We start from the raw sequence: 27,352 nt of genomic DNA on the forward strand, positions 1-27,352 counted from the left end.
TTGTTACTGTCTCCTGGTGTGCCCGGGACCGAGAGGGGCCTGTACACGGGGAGGTCAGAGGCAATCTGACCTCTAACTCCATCCAGGTTGGGGTAGCCTTGTGGAGTGGTGCTATTAGCCAAAACCATGGCTCCCCGCTGAGCCTTCAGAGGCTTAGTCTTGACCTTGGGCCCGGCCCCAAGAGCCAGTGACCGGCCCGAGCCTGGGAAATGAGTTTAGGAGCTTCCCTGAGGGTCTGATGCCCCCTCCCCTCTGTCCTTGGGGTCATACCTCATGGGGTGTGAGTCTGAGGGGCTTACACAAGTAGACTGTTCCCTAGTTTCACAAATGGGCTGCCAGCTTTGGCTACTCCAGCAACTGTGCCAAGAGATTCTATCGAGAAGGAGGCTGGAGAAGGCCCTGGAGAGTTGGGGGGCCCCATTGTTCAGGGGAGACCAGTCCTGGGAAGAGGGCCCAGAGGCTCCCATGGGCAATGTGCTCCTGCTCAGGTGGGTGGGGGCAGAACCAGGGCAGGGTCGGGGTGGAGGTCAGATCAACCTGGGTCTGAATCCTGGCCTCGCCTCCTCTGGGCTCTGTGGTCTGCAGTTACGGCCTCACTTCCCTGAGCCTCAGGGATCCACTCTGTAAGACGGGATCTTCGCTCCTGCTCTTGTTAGGACCACAGACACACCCGGTCCAGTCCAGCCAAGTGGTTAAGAAGGTAGTCTCTAGACCCTGATCACCTGGGCTCAAATCCTAGCTCTATCACTCATTTAATTGCAATTCTGAGCACATTTTTTAACCCCCCTGCCCCCGTGCCTCAATTTCTTCATCTTTAAAATGGCAATAATATTAGTACCTAACTTGGGAGAATGTTGTGAGGATTTAAGGAAACTAGTACATATATAGTGCCTAGTACATAGTAAGCACTCAAGAAGCACTAGTTATAATAATAATAATAATAATAATTTTAATAATAATCATAATATGAATGATTTTACTCTTACTTGTTAATAATAAAGTACTGTTAATACATAGTGATTCAGTAGTAGTGGTAGTAGTAGTAGTAGTAGTAGTAGTGTTTTACACACACACACATAAGATATTTTTTGCCTGGTAGCAGCCATCTGGAGTGCTGCATTGAGAAAGATTTCAAAGTCACATTGGAAATTAGTGGGAGAGGGTGCTGCAAATTGGTGATGTCTGCCTTGGCTTGGGATGAGGAAGTGTCAACACATGAGTCATACATTTGTCATCCCTGATGTCCTTTGCTGAGCACCTTCTTTGGCACAAGGCACTGACCTGAATGCTTTGGAAAAAAAAATATCTGCGATGAGTGTTAGAGAACCTGACGTTATGAGGATCTCGAAAGTCTACTGGTCCAACCTTCTCTAAGCTCAGCAGGACTGCCTTCTGGAGAATTTTGGTCATACGGTCATTAAACTCCAACTTGAACACCCTGGTGTTGGAAGCTCCCTCCTGTGAAAGCCCATCGCGTTCACAGAGCTCTCATTGTTCAGGGTTTTCCTGTGTTTTGAGCCCAGCTCATCTCCCTGCCCCTGGGAGAGGCTGTTCAAGACGTAAAGATGGTTGTTGTCTGTCCTTCCCAAGGCTCCTTCTTCAGGCTATATGATCCCCATCCCCAAAGCTTTTCTGAAGGGATGTTTACGTATCTTGGCTGTCATCCTTGGCACATGTGCCTATTTGTCATTGTTGGCGCCCACTAGGTTGGATCCTGAGAGGGGTAAGAATATTGCTTGGCCAAATGCACACAGATTCTGGAGACTATGCCATCATAGCCCTTGGCCTTCCTGACTCTTTACAAAGCTCTTTCCCACCGATGCTCCCCTTTGCTCTCCACAGTTAGGGCTGCCAGATAAAATATAAGACGCCCAGTGAAATTTGAATTTCAGATACAGTATTTAGAATACATTTATACTAAAATATCATTCATTTGTTTGATTGTTTATCTGACATTCAGATTTTAACTGGGCATCCTGTATTTTTATTCACTCAATCTGGCAACCCCGTGCTCAGTATCTCTTAGGAGAATCCCATTGGGCAGATGGGCAGATTGAGGCCCTAGGTCAAGGTCACACACAAGGCAGGAGAAGATGGAGGCATGATCAGAGGCCATGTCCCCCAACTCCTAGTTCAGGGCACGTCTCTTCCTGCCCCCCTTCTGAGGGGCCTGAGCTAGGGGTGAGCCCTGGGTGTCCCTGCATTTCTCAGGCCCAGCACCCCCTCATGATCCCCTTTCCAAAGAGCTGCTCTCCACCCCCGACACCCCCAGCCCGCCCTTGCCTTATGTCTTTCTCTGGCCACTTTCAGTCTCGCTTCCTCTGTTTTTAAATCCCCTGTGGGTGCCAAGGTGACATTCCTTTTTCCTTGTGCTTGGGGGTGCCACAGGGCTAGACCTGCACCCACCAAATCACCACCACTCTCCTCCAAGCCAGTGCCCTCTCCCACCCAAGGCACCCACTCCTGACCTGGATTTTTGGGGACAGCAGCTTCTGTGCTTGGGGAAAAAATTGCTTCCCCAAAGAGTTGGAGAGGAAAGGAATTTTCTAACCAGGAGCTAAAGGGAAGAGGGATCGTGAGTCACATACGGTTTTCCAGAGGATGTGGGTTTTTAGCTGAGCAAATGGGAATTCCACGTACTGATAATCATTTTAGTGGGGATTCAGATTTACACAATGCCTTCTGTCTAGTCAGCTGAAGCAATTTGCATGCAGACTGAAGTCGAAACTTCCCCTGTCCCCTGGGTCCTTGCAGGCAGGAGGAAGGGTGAGAGAGGACAGACTAACATGTATGGAGCTTCTGTCTGCCTGTGTGTGCTTGACACGCATTAGGCTGGGAGCCTCGAGTTGCTTGAGGCGGGCGGCAGCAGCCTGGTCACCCTGATGAGGAGGCTGAGTAGACCCTGAGGTCACCAGCTAAGGACTTGCAACCCAGGCCTGTGTGACCCCAATCTCATAAGCCGCTGGTGGCCCTCTGCAAAGGCAGCCTTGAAACAGCCCCCTTTGAGTAATTGAAACCCTTTGGCTGGGCTTCAAGCAAAGTGTGCCTGTTTCCAGAATCTGCTCAACAAAGAAAATTTCTGTCTTTTTTATTCTGAGTGGCACAAAGGGAATTTTGGCTTCTCCATTTAATGAGACCCAAAGAATATGTGATCTGACCAAATGCCAGCATGTGGGATATAGTGGACAAGTCTACCATACTCTGTTACTAAATGATCATCTGGCTTTGTTTCTTTGTCTAGACATCAAGGTCAGGAACCCCACTAGCTGGCATTTACCAAACCCTCGTGTGCTGGGTCCTGTGCTAGGTATTTAATTATCATAGCAGGCCTCTGAGTGGGAAGTGGGATTACAATTGTACAGTCAAGGAAACCGAGGCTCAGAGAGGCTGAAGCACCTGCCTGAGGTCACCCAGCTGTTAAGCTGGAGCTTGGCCTGTGTTTACAGCTCGTGCACTTCACCGCTGCACCTAGTTCCACACAACTTCTGTGCTGAATGGAGAGAGTATGTGAGAGTGTAGACTGGGCAGTGCCAGCGGCTGTTCTGTGTGAGAGATGGTGCTTATTAAGACCACACAGGAGCCGGGACTGGCCACAGCTCCCAGGTCCTGTCCCCAGGCTGCTGACCCCCTATCGGAGTTTCTGGAAAGAGGTCTTGTTGCCTTAAAAGGCAGTTCCAGGGAACACTGTGGCCAGATTTTAACCTAGAGGGTTTGCAAATGAGAGTAGTGTGCAGGCTTCTTTTTCACCCACTGATATAGCCGCTTTTACTGAGGGCTTCCTCTGGGGCATGGGACAGGCAGTGACCACATAGGAACCCACGTCAATGGTCATGGGTATGGAACAGGCCATGAGCGAAAGCCACGTCAGGCTCAGACATGATGGCAGGGGCCTGACCTGGCCTGTGGGGTCAGGGAAGTGATGCTGGTGGTGAGGGCAGAGGACAATGTGAGCGGAGCACAGAGGGCGGAGCACTCAGTATAGGAAGCAGTGGCCAAGGATGGCCCGGCTGCAGAGGAACAGCAGGGCAGGAAGGTAAGGCATGTGCGAGGGAGGGAGGGAGCTCTGCCAGCACCCGTGAGGGTGGGTGATGGGAGCCCCCTAGGTTTTCTTTCAGGGGTCCTGGGCAAATGCCAGCCTGGATGCCTGCTGGCACATGGGATGCCAGAGTGGGACTCTTGCCTGTTTTTGAATCTCAAGCCTGTCCTCACACCCTGTCACTTATGAGTGAGCGCAATGAGGAAAGGAATCCTGGGGTCCTTTATTGGAGTAAACAGAGTCAATCCCAGGCTTGTAAGCATGGTCTGTAGGGCCCAGATGGACAGACATACCTGTTCTGGCCCTGCCTATGTCCCCTGCTTGTTGCGTAGTCTTGGGTTAGTTGCTTCACCTCACTCTGAGCCTCGGTTTTCTCATCTGTGAAATGGAATGGCACTAATGATGGTGCTGACCTCATGGGGTTACTGTGAGCAGTTGGTGAGCGTCTGAACAGAGCTGATGAGACTGGGAAGTGTCTGGCGTGGTGCCTGGCACACAGTAGGAGCTCCTTCAGTGGTCACAGATGTGGTTGGTTGGTTGTGTTCTTGGTGGGAGTCAACGAGATGAAGGGCAAAGTGTGTGGAGCAGGATCTGGGAGTTTAGGCAAACATGGAAACAGGTTCCAGATTACAGGCATTACTCACTGTTCTTTCTCGTGGGACGTGATATTGCGTGTCGCTTGGCCAAGCTGCCCATGACAGTATCAAGCGCGGAGCAGACTGGTATCTGCAGGCTGAACTGGGGGGAATGTGGCCTGAGGTTTTCTCTGTTCTCCCCCAAATGCTTTTATAGTCCAACGTGGGGATCCTGCCCACATGAAGAAGAGCTGCCCTGAGCAAGCGGCCACCTTCTCCCCGTGTGCCCTGCAGCCAGAGCCCCTTTTCCACGGGTTCTTGGGTGGGCTGCCACGCTGGCCCTCGCCTCTACCACACACAGACCCCCGTGGAGAGGCTCGCAGGGGTGACACGCACACGCCGGGCTGTGTGGTACCTACATGGGCGTCAGTCGGGCCTGTACTGGATTCACCCTCCACACAACAAGCCGCCGTCAGGTCTGGAGCGGGGAAGAGGGAGCCTGTGCTCCCGGAGCTGCTGGCTGGTCCTCTCTGCTCGGGGCCCCGGCCCCCACTGGAGCCAACTGCGCTAGCAGGGCCTAGACTGTTTATTTGTGCACCACGGGGAACGCTGGGTGGCCACCCCTTGCTCCCTTCCTCCAGGAAGAGAGAGGGAGGGGGGAGCCGCAGCCAAAGCCTCCTGCTGAAATGCTCTTCTCTGAGGGGCTGGCTTGCCTTCACTCCAGCCTCTCCCTGGCCAGCGATCCTGGCTTCTCCTCTCCAAAGATTACTTCAGAATTGCTTAGAAGCTCTGGGGACAGACTGCCTGGTGTGAATCCCAGCTCTGCCCAGCTCTGTGATTTGCTCAAGCCCTCACCTCTCAGGGCCTCAGTTTCCTCATCTGTAAAATGGGGAGAGTAGCAGACGGACCATGAAGGGCTGTCGTGAGGAGTAACGGAGTTGAGGCATGTGAAGTGCGTAACACGGTGCTTACCAGCCAGTGTCGTTTGTATCGCTAATATCAACTGTTAAACTGAGAGCTTGCTTTCTTAATAGGATTACTTGATGGGAACTGAAAGCAGAGTTCCTTGGCAAAGGCTCAGCGAGGTTTGGTTTGACCCAATCAGGTGGGTTCAGGGGGGCGGGGGGTGAGAATCTGCATTGCCTCAGCCAGGCCTTGCCGTTGCCGTCTGTGCGCTCCACGTGTTTCCCTCTGTCTCTCTCCTGGGGGCATTCCACTGCACGGGCTCCGCGGGCCTGTCCGCCCGTCTGTCTGCAGGAGTCAGCAGGAATGTGACATTTCATTCTCTGCCGGCCTCCCTCTGAGCTGTCTCCAGGCAGCTCCCACAGGAACCCATTCTTGAACCTGGCCACCTGGAGCAGCGTTTGTTCCTCAATGCTTCAGAGCATTGGTCAGGGGCCTCTGTGGAGCCTGATTCAGGGATGTGGGAAACTGAGGCCCAGAGAGGTGAAGCACATGGACCAGGCTCACACAGCAGCCAGACACTCAGATCGGTCACAGAGGATGGACAAGGGAGAGAAGAGGTTATTTCAGGGGCTCCCTTTCTCTGGGGGAGGGCTTAATGTGATGGCTGTGGCTGAGGGCAGTGGTGATGGGGGAGGGCAGGAAGTGAGGAGGAGACTTCAGGGAAAGAGGGTGGGCTTGTTTAGAGAGAATCCATTCACCCCTTCCCTTTAGACCAGGGTTTCTCACCTCAACGCTATTGACATTTGAGCCAGCTAATTCTTTGCTATGGGGCCTCCACCCACGAGATGCCAGTGGCACCTCTTCGGTTGTAACCACCAAAAATGCCTCCAGGCAGTGCCAAGTACTTTATACATGTAAGTCAATTACTTCTCCAAACAACTCTAGGAAGCTCAGAGTATTAGTCCCTGTTTTAGATGAGGGAACTGAGGCACGGAGAGGTTAACCCCCGAAATCGCACAGTGAGTGAGCAGCAGAGGAGAGGTGGGACGGGTGGTCTGGCCTCGACATACACTCACTGCCTCCCGGCCTTTCCCCAGCCCTCAGTGAAGGGCCCCCCGTGAAAGGAACGTGACTCTCCAGGGTCTAGGAACTCCTCTGCTCACGCCTTGGACAGTCTGATCTGATCTGACGCTGGGTCTCCAGCCTGTGGTCCAGGACCTACCCGCTGATCTTAGTGTCCTACAGGGTCCATCTGCACCTCGGGTGTCTGTGATTGACAGCCCCACTCCTTCCTTGCTGCTGTCCCAAGGAGGTGGCCCAGCTTCTGGAAGCAGAAAGTTCCTGCCCCTCACTAAGCTAGAGGAGTCGAAGCCTCTGTGTGTGCTTATTTAACCCTCACAACAGCTTTCAGGGCGAGGGATCATTGTCCCCATTTTATAGATCAGGAGATCGAGGTCCACAGAAGCCCAGTGAAATGCCCTGAGTCCCTTAACTAGTATGGGATGTAAAGAATCTAATATGAGGTGGAAAGGAGTGGTGAAAGGGGCAGCAATCAAGAAGTGAACTTGGGAGAGGTCCTCTGTGAAATTTACTCTGGTACTTCAGTGGAGGTGAACGTGCCTAATTACAAGATCAACCCAGAGGGGTTGCGTCCTCGAAATCCTTCCCAGGCCAGCCCCCTGTGAGCCACCTCTCATGGCGTCCTCTTCTCATTCTCTTCCCAGGGCGACATGGGAGCATTGGGTCCAATTGGCTACCCAGGACCCAAGGGCATGAAGGTAAACAAGAGCTGTCCCTTAATTCGAGTCTCATCACAGCTGGGCACCCCCTGACTCATTTCAGCCCGGAAGGAAGGCTACCCTGATACGGTGTTGGGGGGCACTCAGAGGGGGACTGGGGTGGAACGTGGCAGATCAGGGGCTCAGTGCTTCTCAGTCCTGAGAGCCGGTCATCGTCCCCATGTCATTTATGCCAGACATCTTCATTGGACAGCAGTCCTCCAGCTGAGCATGAGTCAGACTTGGTTCTGGACTTCAGGGCACTGAAAGTCCAGTGGGGGACATCACCAGGAGCACAGAAACTCTATATAATGGCAAGCCAGTGAGTTCAGGACATCCCTGAGTGGGATGGGCGTGCAGGAGAAAGGTGGGCTAAAATTGCCTGGACCACGTTCCAGGGATGATTCCATTTGGCCAACAAGCGTGTGACACGGCTCATGAAGCCCATCTCTCCCCATCGGCACCCTTCTCCCCTGGATGTGTCCAGAGCACTGCGATTCACTAGTCAACCTCCCCTTCTCATGGTCCTTCAATCCACACCACTGCCCTCTGGGCTGGGGCCTCCAGCACAGGGTCTTGCAGCAAGCCAGTGGGTTTACGCCAGGGCTCTAGACTTGTGGGGTTTTGAACCTCCCTCACAGCTGAAACCTGGCCTCTGTCTTGCAGGGACTGATGGGAAACGTGGGGGAACCCGGACTGAAAGGTGATAAGGTGATCTGAATACTCCCTTATTGCACTGTGTTTTGTCTGCATGCGAACCCCCTCAGCCTCGACGCTGCTGCTGATTTCTTGCCAGGTCCTCTCCCCTGCACTCTTACTGCCTCCCCTCTGGACCCGCTAAATCTGCACTCCCCAGCTTCTTCCTTGTGACTCTGGGTGGGACCCAGGCAGATGGTTCTGGAGGCACGCAGACCTTGGCAGACAGAGTATGGGGGGCTCTTGAGACCCGGGTCGGGGGTAGGGTAAGGCAGGTCTCCGAATTTGGGGAGCAAAGCTGAGACCAAAGCCACAGAACACGGGGTGGGTGGGGAGGAGCGGTGCTGAGATGATGGGCCCCAGGGCAGGGCTGATGGGGGGTCCAGAGACCCCTCCCAGGCGTAGGAGGAAACAGATGCGCATCAGCCGCCCAGACGAACGGGGAGCCCCATCCCAGAGTCTGAAAATGCAACGGAAAAGCAAGGACGGGCCCCTGAGCTCCCACCTGCTTTCCTGCCAGCTGCCACATGCCCTCCGCAGCCCTGCTGCTGAACTGACCCCGGGCCAAACCAGAGCTGGAGGTGGGTAGGTGGGACCCCAGGGCCCAGCGTGGGGCAGCACCTGGCCTGGGTCCTGCAGCATCTGAGCCAGGAGACATGGAGGGCAGGGAGTGGTGCCCCTGTGCTCTGCCCTGTGGCCATCTCCCTGCCCTCCCCTCTGCCTCAGGGTGTGTGGGAAAGCTTCTGGCAGCCTCCCAGGTTCTATAAACCTGAGCCGATAAGAGCTGCTCAGCTGCTCCCGGGGCCAGGCTGCCTGTGCACCTGTCTTCAGATGACTCTGCTCCTCCTAAATCCGAGGAACAGGAACAGGTACCGGTGCTGGGCCCCCTCCGAGCGCTCTGCAGGGCTTAGCCCGCGCATCTTCCACCCCTCTGTGAGATAGGAAGCTTGCCGAGCACAGACAGCTGGTAAGTAGTGTCAGGATTTGAACCCAGGCACTGCCGACAGAGACCTCCACCACGAAGCAAGACTGAGGTCGGAAGGGCAGCCAGTGAGGCCCTTAGAGGTCACCTCCTCCAGTGCCTACATTTCACAGCCGGGGAAGCAGACCCAAAGAGGAGAAGAGATGCATCGAAGGAAACTCAGTGATCTGTTGGAGCCAGCCCAGACCCTGGACTCAGAAAGTTAGAGCTGCTGGGCAGAAATGGGCACCCCAGATTGTCTCACCCACTCCCACCCCTAGGTACCTGGCCGTGCCATGCTCAGCCCAATCTTCTCATCTGTTTCCCCCTTTCCCATCTCCTCCCGTCATGCCCAAGCCTCCAGCTGCAGCTCCCTCTGCCTCGCCGACTCAGCTCTGCCCCCTGGCTCTGCCCTGCTGACTTTGCTAAGCCCCCCTCTTCCACGGCCCTCCCTCTGGAGATGCAGGGGCTTTCTGTTGGAGGTGGGGCTTCCCCACAGCTACCTGTTTACCCTGCGTTGTGAGTCATCAGCACTCTGGAAATGTTGAAGTCATGGAGGAGAGGAAGGAAGTGGGGGAAATAGGAGTGTAGGGAGGGAGCTTTTTATAGGCCCTTTGCAGAGCTGGCCTCCAGCTCACTGTTTCTTCAGGAACATGGCAATCAATGTGTTACATAGAACTCGGCTGGCTTGCTGACTGGTGGTGCCTGGGACATTGAGAGAGGTGAAAGCACTGGAAAAAAAAAAAAAAAAAAAAAGAGGAGAAAATTATTTTCCTGCTCGTAGATGTCAGGAAAATCAAATAAGTCTTCAGCGTTGAAAAATAAGAAAAATAAGAAAAGCAAAAGAAATCTCTTTTCTGCCCCTTTGGCTGGGGCAGGGTCTTAATATTTCGGGGGCCAGGGTTCTGATCAGCCCCTCTTCACTCCCACCCTACCCCCTGGCCCTCCCCTGGGGTGTTGGAGCTACCCCTTCGTGTTCCGTGGTCATCCTGCCCAGAATCCCAGATTGTCCATGACCCAGCCTGGCCTCAGTCCCACTTACAACCACCCGGCTCCCTGTCTCCCCATGGGGACACCTTCCGGAACCCAGGCTCCTGCTCCAGGCCCAGCTTTCTCCAAATCCATTGTCCTGATTTCTTAGGTGCCTTTGAAACTTTTTTTTTTAAACCATCTTTACTCCTCCTTTGGACATTTAAAAAAAAATGTTCCTTGGTTCCTAAAATTCTGGGATATTGTACAAGATTTTCCAAACTGGAAAAACCAAAGTAAGTTAAAAATTTTTTTTATTTAAAAAAAAAAATCCTGGCTTTTGTTCTACCAAGGAAGTTCTGCTGGATCATGGCCTTAGCTCACGACATGAGTTCTCTAAGATTCTCCATTCTTCCTGGGTTTTTCTCCCCATTCCTCCAACTGCTTCCGGGGCTGTGAATGTTTTCTGAGTCCTGGGGCCAATGTACCAACATGGAAAGCTGGAAATGATGAGGGCTGTGTGAGACAGTTCCAGCTCCAAGGAGAAACATCTCCCAATCTGGTTCTGCGACAGCTCATTTACCCGGATGTGGCTGAATACAGGGAGGGACTAGAAGAGGCCTCCGACAGCCAGAATCAGTGTCACCAAACCCATGCAGTGTGTCATCTTAGAAAAGAAACACCCAGACCTAACTCGAGACCAGTTTACTCGCTGTTTACACATAGTCTTAACTAGCCAGGTGCTCCGGTTTCTCATGCTATAGCTGATTAAAAGCAGCTAATTAGCAGTAGACCGAAGCAGATTGCTGGCATAGAAACTCCCACAGAAGGACAAAATGACAGCTCACAGCCTGGCGGTGAAAAATATCAAGCAACAGATGCACTCAGAACCCTCAGTGGTGCGGGGCCACTGTCCAGGCTGCACGCTCCTCTGTGTGACATCAGTTGATGATGAAGAGGTTGAAGGATCAAGGCACAGCTCCTTTGACCCTCAAGTGTCTGTTCTCCCGACAAGGCCAGGTGACATTGGGCAGTTTAGTTTCTGTTAGTGGAATGTTCAGCCACCTGAGCAACCCCAGGCAGACCTGCACATAAGCTGGCTCTGTCCCCCACAGGGCCTACCTTCCCCACCCAGGGCAGGGCAGGGCTGGGAGCTGCCCTTTTCTCTAACAAGGCTGCTGCTGGGCAGATCGACTTTAGGAACAGCCTCAGCAAAGCTGTACCCTCCCAGTGGGTCTGGATGTCGGGGAGACTTCCAGAACCCACCGTGGTCTCCATCGTAACCTTCTTTGCTGGTGTGTATTTAGGGTGAACAAGGGGTTCCGGGTGTGTCAGGAGATACCGGATTCCAAGGAGACAAGGTAATTGCAGCAGATTCGCCCCCTGCCCCCTGCCCTGCCCTTCTCTGGCTCTGGCTTCCTTCCCAGGGCCTGTCAAGGGCCAGGACCCGCCTGTAGGATGGCTTCCTTTCACACAATCCTGTCTTCTCCATCCTCCGTCTACCCTCTCATTGTCTCTTCCCTGGACTTTACAATGGCCTCCTGACTTATTCCCAGGCCCCAGCCTCTTCCCTCCCAGTCTGTCTTCCTCACCGCCACAAAATTGTTCTGAGGGCCCAGCTCTGCTCTGTGCTCACAGCCCATCCACGGCTCCCTACTGCCCCCAGAGTGGTGTCCTGGCTCCTCGCCCCGGCACCCGGACCCCCAGTGCACAGGACACTCTGACACTTTACTGCCCCTCGCCCTTCTAGCCCTGTGCTCCAGCCCCACTGACCTGCCCTCTGCACCTCAAGTTTGCACACACATGCTGCCCAGCCGGGCACACCCTCCAACCAGCCCGTGCACGGCCCAGCCCCACCGCAGAACCCCGCGTGGATGCCATTTTCTCTACCTGCTCAGGAAGTGGCCATTCCCTTCTCTGCCATTCTCATTCCCTGCCCATCACCTGCGGTAGCACATTTCTCCCCTGGTTGATGGGGATCTGTGCTCAGCCCCCTGCCAGACAGCAGGTTCCCAAGGATAGGGCCGCCGGCTGGCACGGAGGAGCTCAGCTTAGGGTCCTGCACAGAATGGTGAACATTTAAGACACGTCTGAGTGAGTAGCTGGCCTGACTGATTGAGGAACCCAGGCAGCCTGCCGAGGCCGGCTCCTCTTTGCCTGTGTCCGGCACCATGTGGCCACGTCTGGACCTCACCCAGCCAGTCAACGAGACCCAGATGTTGGCCAGCTCTGCCTCTTCCTCTCCCCTCCCTCCTGGCTGGCCCGTCCTGACCCAGCCTCAGTGTCTCCGGGTTGCGAGCCACGCAGGCTCCAGACCTCCCCGGGCATCAAGGGCGCTTCAGTGCTTGCTTGGAGGCCCAGGGTCCCGGGTTCCAGGATGACCTGGTGAGGACAGGAGCTGCTGTTTCACCTTTGCATCCCCGGGTCCCAGCCTGTAGGGCTGCCAAGCTGGAACTTGCAAGCAGGGAAAAGGACTGGGGAGCTCATCCTCCCCCTAAAAGTGGATGTTCTCCAAGCCTCAGGCCGGCGAGGATGACCAAGCAGCCGTTCATCTGGCCATTTCCGGTCCTTACTAACCCCAGTTTGCTCTGCATCTTTTTCAGGGGAGCCAGGGATTGCCAGGGTTCCCAGGCGCACGGGGGAAGCCAGGGCCTGTGGTAAGTACCTTCTGCTCTGAGATCCCCAACCTCACACTCTCCAAATGGTCATGGAATGTGGCCAGAGATGCTTTCACATCCAGGATCTCCTTTCCTCTCGCAGCAGCTCTGGGAGGCGAATAGAGCAGAGCAGAAATGGAGATTCACCCATTTTACAGATGAGGACACTGAGGCCCAGAGGGGCAGGAGTACACCCAGCGTCATAGATAGGCATCAGTCACTGGCAGACCTCTGGTGAGAATCAGGGCTCCCAATGTCTAGTAAATAATAGTAACATTATTAATAATAGCAGTGGGTGTCGTTTATTTATTGAATGTTACTGTGCATCAGATCCTTCCTGTGCTATACCTCTCTGAAGTCTGCCAACAACCCCAGGAGTTAGAGACTTATTATTGCTCCCATTTTGCAGATGGGGAAAGTGAGGTTCCGAGGTGAAGTGACTTGCCCTGGATCCTGTGGCTAGCAAGTGTAGGAGATGGGGTTTGAACCGTAGCTCCTTGCAGTTATCTAGGCAGATTTCACTCATATTCTCCTGAGTTTTCCAACCACCCCCAGCCAGGGGGCTAATACAGGGGATCCAGGGAAGGTAGACCCTCACTTAGCCCTGCCTCCTCCACAATCTCTTCTCTTTCATAGGGCAAAGTTGGAGACAAAGGATCCGTTGGGTTTCCTGGGCCCCCTGGACCCGAGGTATGCAATACCCTATTTCTCTGTGTCTGGCTGCTACTGGGACTGGGTATTGTGCTTGGGAAACCAAGGCTCAGAGACAGAGACTTGCCTGAGGTCACACAGCAGATGAGAGATGGGGCTGAGAATAGAAATTCCTTTTCTGCTTCTGTGCCTCCCGGCTTCCCTAGAGGCTCTCAAAGGCAGTGGGGCAGAAGCTGGCCTCAGACAGCCTCCCCAGCTTCGTAGCCGCCTTTACAGTTTCCAGAAACAAACATCAGGAAAACCCTCTGAGCTCCACTGCCTTGACCCTTCACAGGAGCTCCCCACGTTCTCTACCCTGAGGTTTGAGGCATCCAACCCATCTGAGCCCTGGAACTTTTCTAACTGCCCACATCCACCCTGGAGAAGTGCAGGGCTCATGGCTCACAGGGATGGGGAGCAGGAGACAAGTGTAAAATTCTGGTGTTTGAATGGAGAAGGAGAAATAATGAAGGATGGATAAAGCAATTAACATAACAACTCTAGTTGAGTCAGTAGAACCTGAGAGTTTCTGATACATGTGATAACGAGCACAGGTATGCTGAACGTTCATCAGCTGGCATTTATGTGCAAAGGAGCGAGGCAGCTAGTCGAGCCCCTTTTGCTCTACCCTGACCCCACCCCAAACCCCAGTACGGGGACCAGCTCTGGAGAACAGGGTGGACAGTGCTAGGGCTACTGTCTGTCTCAGGGGGTCTAGGTCCTCCCTAGCCGCCACCCCACCTCTACACACCTCCCTGGCCTGGGGCCTTGCACATTCATAAGGTCTCAGAGACAGAAGTCTAGTTCTGCCGGGTTCTCCAGATCCCTCCAAAGATCACTCCTGGTATCACTCGGATGGATGAGAGAGTGTTTCCTGAAAGCTACAAGTTCTACTTTCCACTCTGTTGACTTTGGCCATGACACAGTCCTATCTTTAGACGAATGGACTTGGCCTCTCTTCCATGGACCTGGTTCCTTCCTCTGGTCACTGTGGAAAAAGACTTTTCTGAGAGTCCGGGTTTCCCAGCAGTCTGGCCAGTGCGGGTGGAAAGCCTGCTGCCTCACATTTATTAGGCACCTCCTCATGCCAGGAGGCTGCCTAGTATCTTCGGGATGAGAACTGGTTGAATGGTCAGCACAACCAGTGAGGGAGATATTGCTACCACCGTTTACAGATGAGGGAACTGAGTCACAGAGCAGGGGAGTGACCTCCTCAGGGTCACTCTGCTACTTGTAGCAAAGAAGGTCTTTATTTGCTCTTTGGCTCCCTCCTGGGTCCCTGGACAGACGGGGGTGGGGTCTTCCTCCCCCATCTTTGTGTTCTGTTTGGATTGGCGGACTCAGTATCCAGAAGATGGCTTGGCTCAGCTGAAGACAGAAGCTGACGAGCATGTCAGCGCCTTCCCGGGTCTTTGCCTCTTTTCAGCGACCGACCGTGGGTGCAGCTCCAGCTCCGTAGCCCCCGTGTGAATTAGCTCTTTCACTCATCAGTGGGTCCCATCTGTGTGAGTGCTAGAATTTGATCAGGATCCTGACCTTCAAGTTCTCCCTGGAGACAGGCCCACCCCAGGCAGACTTGTTTTGTTTTCCCAGGACACAGGACCCAAAACCCTTTGGAATGCAGATTTTTATTGAGTGCTTACCAGGTGCCAAATACTGAACCAAGCGCTGCGCTCACCTTATTCTCTTTAAGCCTCGGAACAGCCCTGTTAGATGATTTTACGATCGCCATTTTAGAGGTGAGGAAGCCGAGGCCCAGAGAGGCTTAGAAACCTGTCCGGGGTCACACAGTGAGTCGGGGCAGAATGGGACTTTGAGTCTTTCAATTTGAAGAAAAAGACATGGGGCTTTAGCTCCATGTGTGTTAGCTCCAAATTCAGGACCATTCTTGCCTTTGCTAATGAGAAGAGTGAGAGAATGCTTGAGCTGGAATTTAATGGGAGTTACCAAAAGCTCAAAAGAGGAAGGGGAAAAAGCCACTTACAAAGGCGAAGTGGGGGAGCATTCTGATCTCAGGGATTCATATGAGAAGGCTTTGGTTTCTGGCTGGCAGAAAAGTGAGGGAGTAGTGGATCTGCCCTGAAAGCAAATGGGGTTCTAGGCTGAATTAACAGAGGTATTACACCTAGAACAAAGAAGGAGATGTTCTTATACTGGCCTGTGCTGGTCAGTTCACACCCAGAGAAGCATGGGTGTCCTAGTGATCACCAACATTGGAAGCTGGGCGGTTGGAGGAAGCCAGACTGAGGGGCCCCGGGCCCCTGACTAGAAGCCGTGGAAGGGACAGAGAAGGGCAGGCCTTTTCTGTTGGGGAAAGGAGGAGATTCTGCTCCGCGTCAGGAAGAAGCTTCCATTGTACAGTCATCCGTCTAGTAAATCTCAGTGGGGATTTCAGCTTCCGATATGAGCTGAGATTTACTAGATCAGTCCTTTTCGAGCCTTTCAAAGTCGCAACAAACCCAGAACATAGAGGATCCCTGCAGTGAAGGATAGCACCTCTCAGAGCAGAGGACGGCTGGCTCTGAGGCCCTGGCTGCCCCAGGCTTAGGACTTGGGAAAGTCTGGATTAGACGAACTTGTATGTGCTTGTTCCTGGGCTAAGACCTTCCTGCCTTGTCTTCCTTCATTTTCTCAGCACCTCTCTGAAGTGTAGGGGCTGATTCTTTGTTTTCGAACTGTGATAACTGACTGCCCAGCGTCACATCCCCTGCAGGAGGAGATGGAAACCCAGGTCGGTCCCCCCTCTAAGACCTATGGTCTTAGCATTTCCCTTCAGAGTCCCCCTGGGTCACTTCTGCTCTCTGCTTCCCTTCAGGGATTTCCCGGAGACATTGGCCCCCCTGGGGACAACGGCCCAGAAGGCATGAAGGTGAGTCCCTGCCCAGGGGAGCTCCAGTTGATGAGGATGACAACTCTGGAAACCATGGGCCTGCTTCCAAGCCAGCAGGAGTCTTGCCAGCCTGTGATGGAGAAGGAGGTGCCGCCTCTGAGACCCCTTTTTGTTCCCTTCTCACCAGGGTAAGCCTGGAGCTCGAGGCCTGCCGGGACCCCGTGGGCAGCTGGGGCCAGAGGTGAGACCGTCTGGCCCTGCCCCCTGTCCATCCCTCCCAGCTCCCAGCCTGCTCTCTCCTGGGTCCTGGAGGCCTTAGATGAGGGCCAGGGCCCCTCAGTCAGGAGACACAGGGCCCAGGGCCACCTCAGGCTTGCCCTCCAGCTCACCCTGTACAGCCCTGCCCCGTGACCTTTCCAGGGTCCTTCTCTGCCCCGGCCTGACTGGCGGGTCACGCCCACCACGGCAGCCCCCTTGCCCTGGGGTTTTCTCTCTCAGAGCCGCCGCCACTGCTCCTGGTCACAGTAGCACAGTTTATTGGGGTATTGATACGGGAGGGAAGGAATCGTCGGCTCACGTGAGGTCCTGAATTTCAGGGGGATAAAGACACTACATCGGGTCACATGGTTAGTGGCAGGCAGCATTAGGATTCCAACCCAGGTCTGCTGAACCCAAAGCCCATGGCATAGGCCCTATAACTTCTGGGCTCCTGGGGGCTGCCTCCGGCCTCCCCAGAGAGTGACATGACTTGTGCAGCTAGTAAGTGGCAGAGTGAAGATGTGCTTATTGACTCATTCATGATGAAGGGATTGACAAGTTCTCTGGGCCTGTTGGAGCATCAGGTGGAGGGCTGTTGGATGCCTCACGGGCTGGTCCCAGGTTTTTCCCGTGCCCGAGGCCCTCCACTGCACACCTTGGCCTCAGGCCTCGGGTCCCCCATGACACACAGCCCTGGGTGAGGGTGCAGGAGGCCCAGACTCACCATGACCACAGGCAGGCATCTGGCTGACATGGATCCCTTCTCAGGCTGGTTCTGGGTCTGGCATGCCAGACGGGCCAGTCTGTAGGCTGCCTGAGCCTGTGGGAGAGCCTGAGGCATCTCTACGGGTGGGAAGCGGGAAGGAGGGTGGGAGGGAAAGACAGCACCAGCCCCGTGCTTCCGTCTACACTCACGTTACCACGTTAACCACTCATATGCCTGCCACTTGCTCATGTCTTGATTCATCTGTCCACTCATACATTCATTTGGTCCTCCATCTCTTCCCTCTCTTGTGCCCACCTCCCAGCCTTCATGCACCACACACCCACTAGACCCTGGGCACACTCATCCTGAGTGATGTCGGGGGGCATGGCTTCAAAAAAGAATGAGACATCGTGGCTCTCCTCCAGGAACTCAACTTAGGCTACTCATCAGAGTTTAGGATGATCCTCTCTGCCCTGCACCCTTTTACAGGTGGGGAAACTGAGGCACAGTGAGGGTAAGTTCTTTCACCGAGGAAATGGCAGAGCTCAGAATAGAGCCCGTATCTTTGAGCTGCCGTCTGGGCTGTACTCCCACAGCATATGATAGGGTTTGACTCTCCTGCCCAGCACTACCACCAGCCCGGGCTAACCACATTCACAGGGCACCTGGAGCCCCATTCACACAGAAGCCCCCACGTGGCCTGGCCTCTAGGCCTCTTCCCTGGGTGGGGCTAGGCAGGGGGCCCAGGTGCACCATTTCTAGGTCCAGGAGAGCTCTCCTGTGCCCACCCCTTCCCCTCCTAACAGGTCAAGTTCTCCAAGGCAACCGCTGGGTTAACTTTCTCCTTTTTGTTCCTCTCTCGTGTCTCCCGACTCTAGGGAGATGAGGGACCCATGGGGCCACCAGGGGCCCCTGGCTTGGAGGTGAGTGTTGCTGGCTCGGGGAAGGTGGGATTTGTCAGTGCTGAGCCAGCTGTGTGCAGGTGGGCAACATCTGGTTGGTGCTCTGGAGAGAAGTTGTCAGTGAGGGCCTTGGGCCCCCCCAGGGATGGAGCTAGGACAGACCCCAGAGGAGAGAGACAAGGGGCAGGAAACTGTTCTTGCGCACCTACTGTGTGCTGGTGCTTTGTGCATCCATTTCCGTTCATTTGATTCTCCCGTGAGAGAGACAGTGCCTTTCTTAGTTTCATTCAAGGCCCTCAAGGCTCAAAGAGCGAAGGGCTTAGCCCAGTATCTCATAGCCAGGAAGTGAGGATTCCCTGCCTGGAACCTGACTCTGCATTCTCTCCACTGCTCCAAGTGGCCTTCCAGAAAGAAGGTGTATGTCCCACCCCACCTTCAGTCGCGATTGCATAAATTGGCAGTTTGTGGATTTTTTTGGTCTCAGGACCTCTTTACGTTCTTAAAAATGATTGAGGACCCAAAATGCTTTTCTTTGTGTGGGTTGTATCGATATGAGTGCTTAAAACTGAGAAACTTTGGATCAATTCATTCAAAATTAATAACAAACCCGTTTCATGTTAACAAAAATAATAGGTTTTTAAAAAAAAAATAGCTATATTTTCCAAAGCAAAATCATCTAATGAAAAGAGTGGCATTGTTTTACATATTTTGCAAATCTCTTTAACGTCTGGCTTAATAGGAGTCAGCTGGATTCTCCATTCTGCCTCTGCGTTCCATCTGTGGATGATACCACGTGTCATGTAGCCTCTGGAAAACTCCACTTACATTCATGAAAATGAGTGACATGGGCAAATGACAGCTTAATATTCTTATGAAAATAGTTTTGACCTCCAGTGAAATCTCCAGTGAAAGGGTCTCAGGGACCCCCAGAGGGCCCCGGACCACACTTTGAGGACCACTGGTGTAAACCCTCCATTCCCCCTGTGTCCTTTATCTTCTGTTCCAGTCCCTTCCTTTTCCTCACTCCCTGAAAGAAGGTTTCATCATCCCCATTAGCAAACAAGACCAGCCGGGGAAGGGGGACTTCCCAAGGTCACACAGCTGTAGACCCTCCCCGCATCCCCAAGGACAGTTGGCAGCCTAGAGACATAGTGGCTCTGCATCCCCGCCCCCTCCTGGCTTCTCTCACTCACCTCTCCCTGTTGCAGGGTCAACCCGGCAGAAAGGGGTTTCCTGGAAGGCCTGGCCCGGATGGCTTGAAGGTGAGGGGACCTGGAAGTGACTGGGCGGGGAGGAGAGAACGCCTGGGGAAGAGAGGAGAGAGGGGGAGCCAACCTGTAGGCCCTAGGATGACCCCTGAATCCCTGGCCTGTTGTGAAAAAGGGAGGAAATGGTCCCCGTTTATCACAAAGTATGTATGGGTAACGGAGAGGAAAAAATGGACAGAACCTCAGTGTCTCCCAGTGGGGCAGCGTTCAAGTAATGGGGTACAATGCAGCCACCAAAGATGGCGTGCTGGAAGATTTTACAAGACGGGAAAATGCCTGTGCATTGCGGGGGGCGATGGTGGGGGTGTAGGAAGCAGGTCACGTAGTGGAGGAGTGCAGAATGAGCCTGTGGCAGGGGCTGGTTACACTTGTTCCCGAAGGCTCAGAGCAAAGGCTGGAATGTGGACGGGGGTTATCTCTGGGTGGTGGGATTACAGGAGATTTCCATTTTCTTCTCTGGGCTTCTGTATTTTCCCCATCATGTACCATAAACATGCATTTCATTTATTAACAGTTTTTTTAAAGTTATCAAAAAAGAACTGGCCCCAGTAGGAGAGTATGATCCTCAACACATGGGCAGCTTAATGCCTTTCCAGGCACTCCCTTTGAAGGTTGGATTTCCCCAGCCATCCTGGGCAGGGATCACTGGGCCAAGTTTACAGCTGGGCAAGCGCACAGAGGGTGAGGGCAGAGCTGGGGGACCCAGGCTGTCCACGTCCCCTCCCCTCAGGGGAAATGGCCCCCGTGTCTGTGTCTGTCTGGCCCCTCTGGGGGTCCCAAGGGTGAGGTCTGGGGGAGGAGTTGGGGTGGAGACTGAGGCTCGAGCCGGGATCACAATGAGCCACGTGCATTTGTAAACCAAACTCCTGGCTGGTCCAAGCCCACGTCCTGCCCTCAGAGGTCTCGGCCGTTCTCCCTCAGACACCAGCTGTCTTTCTGTAGTGGGAGCAGTGACATAGCCTGGGTGGATTTATCCCATGGGTCTGCTCACCAGGGTGGCTATGGCCGCAGAAGGAGCAGGAGCTGTCCCAGCAGATAGACGAGGCTGCGAACGGCCACCGGGTATGAGAGCTGGAAATAGCCTCGGAGACAAATGAGTCTGATTTTCCTTATTTGTAGCTGGGGACGCCGAGCCCAGAGCAGAGATGAGACCCACCAAAGTCACTTGTGAGCTGGTGGCAGAACTCTGGTGGGTTAGGTCTAGTACTCAGGTGCTCTGACTCCCCCAGTTCCCTGCTCATCCTGCGGTGGGGCAGCTTGCTGCAGTAGGAATGGGGATTTCCATCAGTCAGACCGAAGTTCCAATTCTAGCCCTGCTTCCAGCTCACTGTGTGACCTCAAGAAGGTCCCTTCACCTCTCTGAGCTTCAGTTTCTATCTCCACAAAATGGGTTGATGAAGGGCCCAAATGAGATACAGATCTCGTGCCAAGTAATCTGCCCAGGGCCACTCCGAGGGAATGGTGACTGGGGTCATCCCTGGGGCCAGAGGTTCTGTCCCAGTATCCCTTGACCCTGCCACTTGTTTGGAGTCTCCAAGGCCAGACTCTGGAGTTGAGTTTCCTGGTCCATCCCCACCGGTGGGGACTAAGGCCAGTCAACTGGGGTGTCCCCCAGGAGGCCTAGACTCCTGTCACCCATGCCAAGTGACCCTCCTCTGTTTCTCTGCAGGGAGAACCAGGCAATCCTGGACGGCCAGGGCCCATGGGTGAGCAGGTGAGTCACCACTGTCTTGGAGCATATCGGTTCCCTTTACTGAGCGCTTACACTGTGGGAAGCACACACACGCACCTCATTCATCCCCATCCCAGCTGGAGAGGTAGGTTCGCTCATCTTCCCCTTTCATTGACACGGACAGACTCTGGCTCTGAGGGAGGTGAGGTCACGGAATGAAAAAGCCATGAATCTCAGTCACAGAGGCCACTCCCCACGGCCTGATTCTGCAGATGTTCTGGGGGCATTCGCCCAAAGACATTACGTGACTTTGCTCCCAGAACGTGAAAAGTGGAAGAGCCCTTCACGGTCGCCGCTCGTGCTCAATTTAATGGGGAAGCTGAAGACCAGAGAAGCAGAGCCACTTGCCAGGGACTCTTGGTCCAGGCATCCCTAAACTATAAAGAAGATGAAATTCAAACCAGTGGTTCTGGATAGTTGGGAAGTCAGGTCAGGGTCTGAAGAGGAGAGGAGGTGACAAGTGGTCATTGAGAAGGAGGTCCAGGGCCCTCGGTGCTTGGTGGATGGCCGGCCTCAGTCCCCCCGTCTGCAGCCCCGTGGCTCCTGAAAGCTTCACCTCTGGGCTTGTAGGCCGGGTTGGAAGGTAGCAAGCAGTCTCCTCCACTCCTTTAAAGGAGGACCCCACCTTCTGAACCCTGTGAGGACCTGCCTCAGGTCCATTGGAAGGAGCAATGATGCTGGGGACCCAGAAGAATTTGTCTCCACCGAGAAACACCATCAATGGCGTGAGAGTCACACGCACGATGAGCTTCCTCACCAGGCCTGCAACATCTGTTGGGGGGAAGAAAGGAACTAAAGCAGGGGGAGGACTGGATTTTTGAAACCTTTCCAGTGTTATTCGAGTGCATTCTGTGGGAAGCCTGGGAGTTTGGAAGGGCGGCCGTGGCCTGGATGTATTTCCTGATTGGAAAAAAACAGGCAATACGTTCCGCAAATTTAATTTCATAGTTATGCTCATGGTAGGGCCCTCGGGAAATAGATACTCGGAATCCTAAGATGGCAGGACACGAAAGGTCTTTAGAAATCACTCTATCCTGGCGTCCTAACCTTTTTTGTGCCTTGGACTCCTTTGGCAGGCTGGTGAAGGCCATGGACCCCTTCTCAGAATAGAGAACTTTTAAATGCATAAAATACAAAACAAAGGACTGCAAAGGAAATCAATTATATTGAAATACAAATATGACAATACGTTAAAATGTGATCTCCTCAAAGATCTGCTTCTTTATTCTTGCATTAAATAGCGAGATCTAACGGCGGGTCCAGTCACGACCTCAATTTTGAAGTGGTGACAAGCCTTAGTGATACATTTTGAACTCTCTGCAGCAGTGACGGTAATGTGACATGTAAATATCTGTGACCATTACAGGTGCTGTGGGTTTGTTGCCTACACTCATATTTGAGGGAACTGCTAAATTTCAACTAGGTTGGTGAAAATAAAAGTGGTAATTTTTCCCATTCAAGTTTATGGACCCCCCCCCGCCCCCCCCCCCCCCCCCCGCCTCCTGAAATCCATCCATGGATCCTTATAGGGACCCCAGGTGAAGAACACCTGGATCCTGGTCCATGTTGGCAGTCTGGGATTCATGGAGGAGAATGGGCTGGACTTAGATGACCAAGTAAGGTGGTGGCAAAGCTGGGGCAGGAGGAGTGGGAACCTGGCCTGGGCAGCCCCGGGCTCCCTTGTTCAGTAGAGCCCTCAGCTAGCTGCCCGGCCGGCTGAGCAGGAAAGAGACACCCGTCTGAGCCGTGAGGCAGGAGCCCAGTGGCCGCTGTTAGGCATGCAGGGCGCCATGCCTGCTATTCCCTCGGCCCCCTCCCGAGGTGGGAAGGAGCAGGCATTTCCTGTTCATGGCAGAATCAGAGGATCCCCAGGAACGAGTATAAGGACCTCCTTATAATCACAGTGTCTGCTGCATTTATCGGGTACCTGTTAGGTGCCAGGCTCTGTGCCAAACACTTTCCGTACCATCCCCGGCAGTTCCTCCAGCAACCCTGTGACAGTCAGTAGTATTGGCCCCGTTTTGCAAATGAGGAAACCAAGGCTCTGAGAAGTTAAGTAATTTGCCCGAGATCTCCCAGGCGGTAACATAACCGTCAGAGCCCAAGTTGACACTCAGGCCTGCTGGATTCCCGTGACCTGCCCCGAAGAGACTAGAAAACCCTTGACCTGAGCTCTTGCAGTTTTCCAACAGCTAGAGTGCAGCCAGCCTGCCGAGCCCTGTCCCAGGTGCTGGGTGCACAAAGATAATTACAAGGCATGAGCGTTGCCTTTAAGAAGCTCTGTGCAGGGGGAAGCCAGGCCTCTAAACACCTAACCCTGAGGTGTCTAGTCCAGCAGAGGACCCACGACTGTCTTGTTCCCAATTGCATCCCCAGCACCCAGCAGAGAGTCATATGAGAGCAGGGAGGGAGGGAGAAAAAACCCCATAGTCGACAACAGGCCTTTATCTGTAGACTGCGTAAGGACCGGGCCAGCCTCCTCCCCCAAACCGGGGACTCAGATCCTGTCTGTGCCATGCCCACTGTAGGTGACAATGTTGCCTCACCCCACCCCCCATGCCCTCTTGCCAGCTGAGAGGAGCCAACTGTGCCCACAGCTGTCAGAGCTGCTTCTCCACCAGCCCCGCCAGGTGGAAGCCCTGGGCCTCGGGGTCGAGCTTCCCTGGACCAGCCTCAGCTCCACCCACGGGACAGGGTGCCAGGATGTTCCGGGACAGTGCCCCAGTGGCGACAGGATGTCCTGGGATGGGGGCAGGGAATGGGCTGTATGGCCCTTATTCATTAGGATCCCGTTTGGCTTCTTCATTGAAGTTTATGACCTGCCTGCCTTCCAGGACCCAACAACTCATAAATTTAAAGTAGCTATGAAATTTCTGTTTCTCTGGGCCAGTTGGGCAGGGGCCTCTTAACAGAGCAGTTTTTATTCCCTTTACTCGGCATCCTCTAAATGTCTGACTGCTCCCTTGTGGGGAGCTCAGGCCTCTGTCTTAACCCTGTGCCCTTTTTTTTTTTTTTTTAAATTAACTAATTAATTATTTGTTTATTTTTGGCTGTGTTGGGTCTTCGTTTCTGTGCGAGGGCCCTCTCCAGTTGCGGCAAGCGGGGGCCACTCCTCATCGCGGTGCACGGGCCTCTCACTATCGCGGCCCCTCCCGCTGCGGAGCACAGGCTCCAGACGCGCAGGCTCAGGAGTTGTGGCTCACGGGCCCAGTTGCTCCGCGGCATGTGGGATCCTCCCAGACCAGGGCCCGAACCCGTGTCCCCTGCACCAGCAGGCAGACTCTCAACCACTGCACCACCAGGGAAGCCCAACCCTGTGCCCTTTTAAAATAAATTAGAATAGGATGGGAGGGATACTTGGTTATTTTCTGTGACTTATTAGCCATGATCTCATACCTTGAACCGCACCCCTCTCACCTCATACTTCCACCCTGAAGGGTCTGTGAACTCAGGGCACTAGGCCCCCATGGATGGTGATGGTGCTGGAGTGCCAGGCAGACCTGTGCCCTGCTCATGGCCACACGTGTTGGAGTGACGGACAGGTGCGTGGGCTTTGGAGCCGCACAGACCAGAGTTGAATCCTAGGCTGAAGCCACGAGACACACAGAGTCCTGGTCTGAGCTGCCACTTTAAAACTGTCTCTGAGCCCCTCAGAGCTGACCCTTTGGAACTGGATGCTTTTTTTTCCGCTCTAGTTGCCTGGCAGGTGGGCCAGCTTCACTGCCTGAGTGTATAACTTCGGATCTGTTTCTGATCAGGTTCAAGGTCTCATTTCTTTCTGGATACAGTTTGGGGACGGGGCAGGTTTTATGGGGCAAATCCACTCATCCCTCAGTCTTGCCGAATTCTCCCGGAAACTCTTGGCTACAAACCTGGGCTCTTCCAAAGCCACTTTTGCACCCGTGAACCACACTAGACCCCCATCTGCTGGAATTTTCCTTAGCAGAGAAGAGAGTGGGGTCTGGGCTGGCAATCGCCTGCCTTCCTGGGTTAACTCCTCTAACTAAGCCCTTCCCCCTCATTGAGCGTGAGCCAGTCACCTGCTCCCGGCGGCAGCGAGGCCTGCAGCCACCTAGAACCATCCTGGAACACAGAGGCCACTTATCACCCAGTGGAGTTAAAAAGAGCAACAGGAACCACAGTGTGTGTGTGTGTGTGTGTGTGTGTGTGTGTGTGTGTGTGTGCGCGCGCGCGCTCTTTCAGAAAGGAGAGGAAGCCTTTCACAAGACAGTAAAAAGGCCTTCACTTCCCAGATTTCCATCAAGTCTTTTTGGCAAGGGCTGTTAGGGTGTTTCTATCCCCGCCAACAGGTTTGTTTCTCTCTTTGAAACAGCTCCAGGGCCCCGAAAGATGGGGACAGATTTCTCACAGGCAGGCCTCTTCCCAGCACCACTGAAGGACCTTCCCCTGCCCCGCCCCCCAACTCCCCTACCCCACCCCCTCCCCAAAGGTGGTAGCCTCCCAGCTTCTGGCGGGGAAGAATGTGTGGCTCTCCCAGGGATGCTGGCAGCAGCCCCGCCGCTTGGCTCCAAAATCAGAACCATCTGGTGGAGCGAAGGAAGTCAGGACAGTGCCCAAAGAGAGGCAACTCTCTCCTCGGTGGCAGCCCCACGCCGGCTGGATGACCCGGCACGGGGCAGGAGACACGGGGAGACAGCTCCAGTGGGAGAGAGATGTGGACGAGTTGCCTTTGAAACTCAGCACATCTCTGAATTCGTGTTGCTTCCTTCTTTCTCTTGCTTTTATACACATTTCTTATAGGGACTTCTGGGATTCATTGGTCTGGTCGGGGAGCCAGGAATCATGGGAGAAAAGGTAAGTCGTGTTGGCGGGAATATCTAAGCAAATAGAGCTTGTGTTTTGAAATTTTTAAAAGGTGAAGGGGCCAGTTGCCCTGGGGGTGTCAGACCTCCCTCCCTGGCCTCTCCTCGCTTCCCTGGCCTTCCAGACCCTCAAAGAGCCCTTGTTCCGTGTCCCAGCATCCCCTGGGGCTTCCGCCGTGCCCTCCTGCCAGCCTCCTCGAACACAGTTAGATGTCTGTGTGACAGCCATCTACGTGGTCTGGGCCTCTCACAGCTGCGCTCTGGCACTGCATGGGGCTGGCAACAGAAGGAGGCAAAGAGTCATCTTTTTAAAAAGGAGCCCAGTTCTTTAGTTTGCCTTGTTAATGCCAGCAGCTTTGTTTTACAGACCAGATAACCAAGGCTCCAATAGGGGAGGTGACTTGCTCAAGGTGACCCAGATAGGAAGTGGCAGAGCTGGGATTTGAACCACATTCAGTTTCCATGGCCACACTTTGCCCCACGTTGGCTCCCAGCCCATAGCTTGTGGCTTCCCATTTCCCATGGGCCCTTGAGGGGAAGGCTTATCTGATTCCCCAGGAAGGCAACCTACGGGAGTTGATATTATTCCCATTGGATAGATGGAAAGACTGAGGTCCTAATCTGGCCCCACCTAGCTTTCCAGGCTCATCCCGTGCCTCCCTCTTATCATTCCCTGTGTCCCAGACCTTCTGGTCACCTTCTCCTCCTCCTCCTTCTCTTTTTCCTCTTCTTCCTCTTATTTTTTTAAATTTAACATTTTTTTGAAGTAATTATATTCACAGGAAGTTGCAAAAAATAGCACAGAGAGGTCCTGTGTAACCTTCACCCTGTTGCCTCCATGGTAACATCTTTGATAACTTCAGTGCAATATTAAAGCCATCTCTGGCCTTCTTTTGTTGCTCGAATGTTCCATGTCCCTCTTCACCTGCAAACCATTACCCATGCCGTTCCCTCGGCCAGGTACACTCTTCCCGTCCCCCTATCTTTGCCTAGATGACTCTCACTTATCCTTCAGCATTCTGAGGGAAGCCTTCCCCACCACACCCCTGCACTCGGGGGGTCAAATCCCCTAGTGAAACACCTTAGCACCAAGACCCACTCCCTCACTTCACTTACCCCAGTTTGCATCTGTTTTGGTGATTTGTGTCAGTCTCCTCATTAACACTCTGTCTCACTCCATGTGAGCAAGGTCTGTCTGTTTCTACCCACCATCGTGTCTTCAGGGTCTAGCATATCATGCCAGGCACATAGTAGATGCTCAAGAAATGTTTGCTGGCTGTGCGGATACAAGAAAGAGGGCTTCACACAAATAGAGCCAGGATCCAAACCCAGAGCCACTGCCTTCCGGCCATAGCTCTGTCTGCTACACCTGCCATCTCTGCCCGATCTGTCTGGATTGGTCAAGAGAGACTAAGTTGCACCTCTGATTCTCCAGCATCTCATCTGGGTTGGGGCAGGGGGTGGGGAGAAGAAAAGAAATGCCTTATATTGCCATCTCTGCCTTAGCAAGCCCAGCCCAGGGGATGCCAGGCCTAATGAGGACCACATAACGTGGGCCAGGATCA

At 53.8% G+C, this 27,352-nt stretch overlaps 1 protein-coding gene across 9 annotated transcripts in view; it reads left to right on the forward strand.

The window, feature by feature from the left end:
• Window positions 1-27,352, forward strand: part of COL27A1 (collagen type XXVII alpha 1 chain) — a 144,387-nt gene that overhangs the window by 63,802 nt on the left and 53,233 nt on the right. For all 9 annotated transcript variants that reach the window (XR_009008545.1, XM_057547779.1, XM_057547786.1 and 6 more), the window contains 11 exons: window positions 7,242-7,295; window positions 7,962-8,006; window positions 11,229-11,282; window positions 12,525-12,578; window positions 13,215-13,268; window positions 16,084-16,137; window positions 16,286-16,339; window positions 17,941-17,985; window positions 19,173-19,226; window positions 20,902-20,946; window positions 25,726-25,779. Coding sequence is in view for 8 of the 9 variants with exons in the window: in XM_057547779.1 (XP_057403762.1) it covers window positions 7,242-7,295; window positions 7,962-8,006; window positions 11,229-11,282; window positions 12,525-12,578; window positions 13,215-13,268; window positions 16,084-16,137; window positions 16,286-16,339; window positions 17,941-17,985; window positions 19,173-19,226; window positions 20,902-20,946; window positions 25,726-25,779 (567 nt within the window). In the remaining variant the exon portion in view is untranslated. The remainder of the gene's footprint in view (window positions 1-7,241; window positions 7,296-7,961; window positions 8,007-11,228; window positions 11,283-12,524; window positions 12,579-13,214; window positions 13,269-16,083; window positions 16,138-16,285; window positions 16,340-17,940; window positions 17,986-19,172; window positions 19,227-20,901; window positions 20,947-25,725; window positions 25,780-27,352) is intronic.

Source organism: Balaenoptera acutorostrata, chromosome 6, assembly GCF_949987535.1.
Source record: "Balaenoptera acutorostrata chromosome 6, mBalAcu1.1, whole genome shotgun sequence".
Lineage (NCBI taxonomy): Eukaryota > Metazoa > Chordata > Mammalia > Artiodactyla > Balaenopteridae > Balaenoptera > Balaenoptera acutorostrata.